Source organism: Triticum dicoccoides, chromosome 2B, assembly GCF_002162155.2.
Source record: "Triticum dicoccoides isolate Atlit2015 ecotype Zavitan chromosome 2B, WEW_v2.0, whole genome shotgun sequence".
NCBI classification, from domain to species: Eukaryota; Viridiplantae; Streptophyta; class Magnoliopsida; order Poales; family Poaceae; genus Triticum; species Triticum dicoccoides.
The window spans coordinates 376,979,996-376,987,750 of NC_041383.1; the positions used below are offsets into that span (position 1 = coordinate 376,979,996).

Consider the following 7,755-nt stretch of genomic DNA (forward strand, 5'->3'; position numbering starts at 1 on the left):
TACACCCCACACATATAACGTTATGAGTAGTACAAGGCGTAGCATTTTTTGCTCGTTCTACCTTCTATATAAAGTTAGATTAATTATGATGCGATACTTAGGAACCTTTTTCCGCAGGACACCATAGAATAAACAAATCAAAAATTATGTGCCTTAGAGTATCCAGGTCACTATCATTTATATTGTAAGAATCATGCGTACCATTTCTCACAACTTAGGATTATGGGACGCAACAAATATTATCAAAATATAATGTATAAAGAAATCGTCAATGCACCGTAATGCCAAAGGTACTATCTTTTTTTTAGAGTATTTTCGTTCATTTGTTGCTGTTTTGTGAACTAAAATTTGTATGTATTAACCATTGATATTGTTGGTTTTTTGACAGGCCTGCCAACACCGAGCCTAAAAGTGTGGACCTTTCTATAAAAGTCAATCCTTTATATTTCCTAATTCATTTTTCTGGTGTTTTTTCTTCTTCTGTATCTTGCCTCATTCACTAACACAAATTTTCATCTGTTGTAGGATAAGATATTATCTGTAAAATGAGATCTTTAAAATGTACACTAGAACAATTTTCGTTCGGTTCGAAGGAAGCTTCATTGTACAACTTTTGGTTGAACCAGATGATATTTGAACTTGGCTACATGATAGGAACAACTTTGGCTGAAACATTTAGGTTATATGGATAAGTGTTTGTAACCATGGGTGAACTATTTTTTCGTACCTGTCGGTATTTACCTAAATTAAATTGTCCTTTCTTTCTTTCTATATAAGAAAAAGGACACAATCGTGCCTCCGCCTGCTAGTTTTATATAGTCGTGGGAAAGTTGTTTTTGGGAAGGTTGAACTCTGCCCAGGCCCATCAGGAAGGCCCAGGCCTGTGCCGAGTCCAGCGCGAACCGACTATTATTGCGACACCGTCTATCCTACCCCGTTCGCTCCCTTGGACCCAACCCATACAAACTCAAACCCCCACGAAAACCCATCTCTCCTCTCCGCTTCTCCCTGGCCGCCGAAACCCTAACCTAGCCGCGCGTCGCCGCCGCCGCCGGCGCACCAGCCGCCATGTCGAACCCCAAGGGGTCGAAGATGCTCCAGTTCGTCAACTACCGGATGCGCGTGACGATCCAGGACGGCCGCCAACTCGTGGGGAAGTTCATGGCCTTCGATCGCCACATGAACCTCGTTCTCGGCGACTGCGAGGAGTTCCGCAAGCTCCCGCCCTCAAAATCTTCCAAGACCACAGGCGAGCGCGAGGAGCGGAGGACGCTCGGCCTGCTCCTTCTTCGTGGCGAGGAGGTCGTCTCCATGACCGTCGAGGGCCCGCCCCCGCCCGACGAGTCCCGGGCCAAGGCCTCCGCTGGCGGTGGCGCGCTTTCCGGCACTGGCGTCGGTCGCGCTGCCGGCCGTGGGGTGGCCACCGGCCCGCTGCTCCAGGCGCAGCCCGGCCTCTCCGGCCCTGTTCGGGGCGTGGGTGGTCCGGCCCCCGGCATGATGCAGCCCCAGATCTCGCGTCCCCCAATGCCGAACCTCTCAGCGCCGCCGGTGGCGTACCCACAGGTCGTCCGCCCGCCACCGATGGGTATGCCGCCCATGCGACCTGGTGGCCCGCCACCGATGCAGATGCAGTTTCAGCGCCCGCCGGGTCCTCCGCCTGCGCCATATCCTGGGGGCCCGCCTCAGCAGTTCATGAGGGGACCGCAACCGATGGGGCCTCCACCAGGGAGGCCGGGGATGCCAGGCATGCCACCACCGCCAGGGATGAGGCCGATGCCACCACCGCAGTTTGGACAACCACCCAGGCATGGAATGCCGCCACCACCGCCTGGTCCACAGCAGCCTGGACAGAATCCCCAGCAGTAGAAAAACCTTTGTGGTAAGTATCAGTACTAGAATTCTTCGATTTGCATTCTAATGCTGTTAAATACTCTGGCTAGTTGTGATGATGCACTGTTATATTGTTCATACTTTTTAGTTCGAAGAATCGTATCATGATCTGTAATATTTGCACTGATGTTTATAGCCTGATCATATTTTTAAATTAGTGTTGTGGTGGCTTGCTTACCTGATCCTAGGTCTAGTGTTATGCACAATGTTTAGCTGATGAGACCCGTCTTATGTATCTATAACTGAATAGTGTATCTTTCTAAGTTCCTTGCTCTCTGTTTTCCATGCTAGAAGCCTAGAACATGCCATAACTCATGGCTCTCCTCAGATCTAGACACCTAGCCACTGTTCAAAAAATCTGCTGATTAATCAGTTTACTGCCCGATTAATAGCTGCTCAGAGAGTCACCGACAGCAGTTAACTGATTAATCTGCCGATTGGCCAACCAAGCAGCTACCAGTTAATGATTTCCTGAATATTGCACTCAGCAGTCATATGTAGTTTAATAAACTAGCAAAGTGTCCTTGCACTGCAGCGGATCCAAAATAGATACATGTTCACAAGCTTGAAAATAATTGCCCTGGTTTGGTATATATCACTAAAAATATGTTAGTTTTCACCCAAAGTCTATTCCTCTTATCTTTTTGGATGAGTTGGGGGAGGGATGGGGCTGGTCCAGAGAGACCAAGGGGTTTTCTGCAAATATTGAGCAGATTTGGGAGGGGGGGGGGTCTTTTTGCCATGTCTTACCTTGCATGCATTAAATGTGGATCGGATGGTCAGAAATGATGGATGGCGAACACACACCATCATCACCATCCGGGTCTTCTATAGGAGTGGAGATTTGTTCTACCTATGTATGTACAAAAGTTCTCTTCATTCTAAATCAGTTCCATTTCCTCCTCTAGTCTATCATGAGATGGAAGTGCATCTACGGTTCACATGTTATGTAGTCATGAATTACCTTTCACATACCATGAGTCAAAAGGCTAACTTGTGCAATCAAATCCATCAAATCTTTGTCAAATGGACGGTCTATGGGAGCTGTGTAACATAAAAAAATGCTGCACCACGAAGTAAAATTCAGTACTCCCTCCGTTCCTAATACAAGTCTTTTTAGAGATTTCAATATGAACTACATACGGATGTATATGGACATATTTTAGTGTAGATTCACTCATTTTGCTCCGTATGTAGTCCATATTGGAATCTTTAAAAAGACTTATATTTAGGAACGGAGGGAGTACTGTAAGTTTAATATGTGTAGTAATATTCGCCCAAAATTCTGGTGAATGATGTCATGTTGGATGTTCGTATACATAGGTATTGAGGAAAATTGTTAGATGCGTTTGTATGAAGCAGGAAGCAGGCGGCAGGCAACGTGGAATCCTTTGGCCTTTTATTATGATCACTTATACTTGGGAGTTCAAGTAGTATCAGATCGTTGTCTTGAGTCATAAGTATGACACTTGGAGTAAAGTTGGAAATTTGATTTCTTATTTGGCAGTATTTTTTTTTTCAAATATAGAAGATACAAGATAATGTAAATGCCAGAGAACTCTTCTTTTGTAGTGTTTTTTAAGAGTCTTCTGTGTTATCACAAAAGCACATCATTATGTACTCCTGGAGGTGTTTGTATGCATAAGCATTTAATACGTGCTGTGTTGTGCATGTTTGATTATTGGCGTGTGCCTTTTTGGATGCATCCAAATGGTGCTCGAGTTCGTCATAACCCCAAGCCATGATTAATCTATAAACTTTTTATTAGATACCCGTGTTCTGTCTAACGGCAATAATGATGCCTTAGTTGTAGGTACTATTTGTGTTGAGCTCACCCCTATGGACCACGTTAGTACTGATGTTTCCTCATGATTCTGTCATAGAGTGTGGCACATGTGCCCATTGTTCTGGTTTTACTTGTCTTTGTACGTTTAGTTTTTCCCTTGTGAATCCTGGTGTATCTTGTGTTGAAGTATTTTTATGGAGAAACCTAGATCATCCTATAGGGATATGGCAGAGAATGGGGTCAAATCACATGCTTAATCAACTTTAGGGACGTGTTTAAGCATGGAGATGTTTGTAGCCAATAGGGATTGTTCATTGTTGACAATTGAATGAAATATGTGGTTATATTTTTTCATTTAGACTCTTTCATGTGATGTTCTTGCTGTAGCTACTAAACATTGTTAGCACAGTTGTAAGCTAGGTAATTCAGCTTGAGTCTGTATTACGCTCACCTTTATATTGATTGCGGTTTCTCCTTGCACATCATTATTCGATGTATGTTGTACTGAATTTCGATCTCCTCTGCAGGTTTGGTCCTTGCAGTCCCACCTGTGGAAGATTCATCTTCGGAAGAGAGAAAAGCCTTGTCGGTGCAGCACTCTTGCTTTTGATGGGAGGAGACGGACTGTTTTCCAACGCAATGTACGTAAAAGAGGCTGAAGCTTGTTTAACTGTTGGTTGTTAAGCTAGGGACATGGATAGACTGTTTCGTTGTGTCAGTACCTTGTTGCTGGATGTGCTTGCACTTGTATTGGGATCTTATTTCGCACTATTAACTTCAGATCATAAATTGCTTTGCTTGCATGTGTGTCTGTTTCAGTAGTTCATACTTTTATGTGAATTATGCTGTTACTCATGTGATCTACTTCAGTGTGCGGTGCTGTGTCATGGAATCAAATTTAGGGCTCCTTTGATTCAAAGGATTTTTGTATGATTAGAAATCTTAGGATTTTTCCCTATGTTGGTTGTCTGATTCATAGGATTTAATCCTGTCGGAATTTTTTCTAAAGATTTTTTTGTACTACTCATAGGATTTGTAGCATCCACTCAAAACCTCCTTTGTTTTTTCCCGTGATTCAAAATCTTGTTGGACTGGATGAGCATGACATTCCAATCCTATGTTTTTATATTCCCACGTCCATAAAAATACTTCCGTTGCATCCAGAAATACAAGGGATTCCTCCAGTTATTGTGTTCCAAAATTTGCTTCGTCTGAAATTGTATTTGGTCAAGTTATTGTGTTTATTGGATTGCCCACAAAAAGGCAGAATGTGGAAGGTTTCTTCTGCACACTCGTTGCCAGTATTGCCCTCCATGAGGGCAACTGCAGGGGGCTTCATCAAATGTCACCACCCCCCCTCCCCCCCTCTATTTTTCTGCAAACCCTCCGCAGCAATTTGTGCTGTACCAAGCTGCGCTCATATTTCTTCCAAATCTTTCTGTTCTGGTCGTTTCAAAACTTTATTTTCCCACTACTAGATCTATTTTCTATTATAAACAAGTCAAAGATAAATATTACTACAAAGCAAACAATTCATTATTATGTTTTCAAATTAATTCAAATTCAATTTTATTCGGAGGACATATGCTCCTACTAGTAACCATGATGCACACACAAGTGCTCTAACTAGATCATTGATAAGTTGTTAATGCACTTCTCAATCACGAAGTTTTTGATAAATCTTAAGAAAAATTTCAACTTTGGGCGCCTTTTGTTGTGGGAGTTGATGGGCTCAAATTCGACATTGGTTATGCTCTCGTCCCCATCCTCCTTAATCATGCATATTTCATAATCATAGTGTTCATGATCACACGACAAATATATCACCTCCCACTCATTTGCATGCCCCTGGATCGTAGTTTAAAAACTGGACTACCAGTTCTGGTTTTCATCGGTTTCATCGGTCGAACAGTCGGTTCAATTGTTGGATTTTAGAAAGACAAAAGCATATGCAAAAATAGGTAAAATAACTTATGTTCCATCATTTGACAGAAATTTGTAGGGGGTGAGATGGTTTGTGGGCCATTCTTAGCTTTGCGTCTTGCTTCCAACGCAACCTGGGTTTGATTCCCAGCGGGAGCAAATCCTCTTAATAGTACGGATTTTCTACGACCAAAAAAATAAAAACGTCGAAAATGCCATGTTTCATTTAAATATGCACGTGTAGCTCAAGCACACGGTTAGTCCGCAAAAATTGCGTTGTCATCAACACCAAAACACGAAGGGAGGAAATGCCCTTTCACTTTGGTATTTGCCGGTGTGATTTTGTGTGTGTGCATATTAGTGTTGGTTGTGTGTTTCTTAATTATGCAGAGGTCAGGCATATGCTCATTATGTTTGTATCTCATTGATGTTTTATTTTTAAGTTGACCAGGTATGTGTTTGTGCATTGTCACGAGGTGAAATATTTTTTAGCACAATAAAACGACAATACGGGACAAATCTTGATGCAGAAAAATAGGCAAAATAAGATTATTTTTAGTTATAGCAGTTTTTTCATCTGATAAAATACATATGTGTCTGTGATTGATCTGCTTTATTGAGTTATCAAAATAAAGGAGTGATCAATATTTATTTGTTTATAGACCGTGAGTTTATTACTATTTATTGGGGTACCAAGATGTCTGATAAGTATCAGGTTTGTCACAAGAAATAAAAAATTTACATACTGTGAATTATTGCTATACCATATATTGATCTGATTTTTGGTTATCAAAGATTGGTTTGATGGAACCATAAGTGGATGGAAAACCTAGAAAAAATGGTTTTGTGTGGGAGGATAGACGATGGGTGGTGGGAAGAAAAATTGTTGTCGGATGGAACCTAATTTTCTTTTCAAGTACTCACTCCTAAAAAAATATAAGAGCGTCTAGATAACTAAAATAGTAACCTAAACGCTTATATATCTCTTTACGGAGGGAGTAGTATATTAGGTATGCACCCGTGCATTGACACGGGGCCAAATATCTTCTTCTAATGCAAAAAGAGGATCATATTAGACAAATCTTAATGCAAAACAATAGGCAAAATAAAATTATATTTTGGTTATAGAGCATATATTTTATGCCATTGCTTAAGCTGACAAAATAAGTATATGCTCGTGATTGATCTACTTTATTGGTTTTAGTTACTTATATTTGTTTACATGCAGTGAATTTATGGTTATTTATTGGGTTATCAAAGATGTCTAACCAGATTTTACCATAAAAAACCATTTGCCTACCGACCACAAATTTATTGCTATATTATAGATTGATCTGGTTTATCAGGTTACCTCTTTATTTAATCTGGAGGGGAAGGAAATCCGTGAAAAAAATCAATGGATGTTAGAAGGACGAACGAAGGGATGGTAATGTTAAGAATAATTTAACTCAACATTAATTTGGGGATAATTCCTGCTTTCCCGTGCGTGTAATCCCACGATGTGGGAAATGTCACAACGGTTTATCCATGGAGCGTCGCCTCTAGGAACCGTCGGCTCCTTTGAAAGCGCCCATACATGTTGTATATAAGGGATCGGAACTATCAATAAAGACTACTTACTCATTCTATTTGATTGTCTTTGTCTCTCTACTTTTACCTTCGAGTAGGTAAAATGAAAATTAACGTAAGATGAAACCTTAATTTCTTTTCAAATAGTATAGTTATACAGAGATAACGTTTTTCTTGCGACCAGACATCTAGAGATAAAATCCACCCTTCATAAAGAAAATGGTGACGAGAACCAACCATAGCATTGGGGAGGGTCGCAGGAAGCAACGTGATTATGGCACCTGCAGAATTCAATACGTTTGCCTTTCTCCGCCAGCTCCCACCACTGCACCCTTTTCGTCACAAATGACATGCCACCGTGTCAGGCTAAGAGTTATTTTCTCTTTTTGTAATTTCTACGTTTCTCTATGAAAGCAACTTTTCTGTGGTGAATATGTGGTAGGTGCTTGTGCTCTACCACAAGAGCAGTACTAGACGATATTACATGCCTAGGTGACATTAGACATTTACTGATGGGTCCTTGTGAAAAATCCCATCCCCAGCTTGAATGAAAACGTAACTGAAACTGAAAACTTAGTTGATTGTTC

The 7,755-nt window shown here is 41.2% G+C and overlaps 1 protein-coding gene across 1 annotated transcript; it reads left to right on the forward strand.

The window, feature by feature from the left end:
- The first annotated feature begins 945 nt into the window (after positions 1–945).
- Positions 946–4,538, forward strand: LOC119363739 (small nuclear ribonucleoprotein-associated protein B'-like). The gene is made up of 2 exons (XM_037629108.1): positions 946–1,879; positions 4,204–4,538. Exon 1 carries the CDS (start codon positions 1,069–1,071, stop codon positions 1,864–1,866), a length of 798 nt encoding a protein of 265 aa, XP_037485005.1. The 5' UTR covers positions 946–1,068; the 3' UTR covers positions 1,867–1,879; positions 4,204–4,538.
- The last annotated feature ends 3,217 nt before the right edge of the window (positions 4,539–7,755 follow it).

Excerpts from the sequence above, each read along its gene's own strand:
- LOC119363739 (XM_037629108.1), top strand. The coding sequence starts at position 1,069 with ATGTCGAACCCCAAGGGGTCGAAGATGCTCCAGTTCGTCAACTACCGG.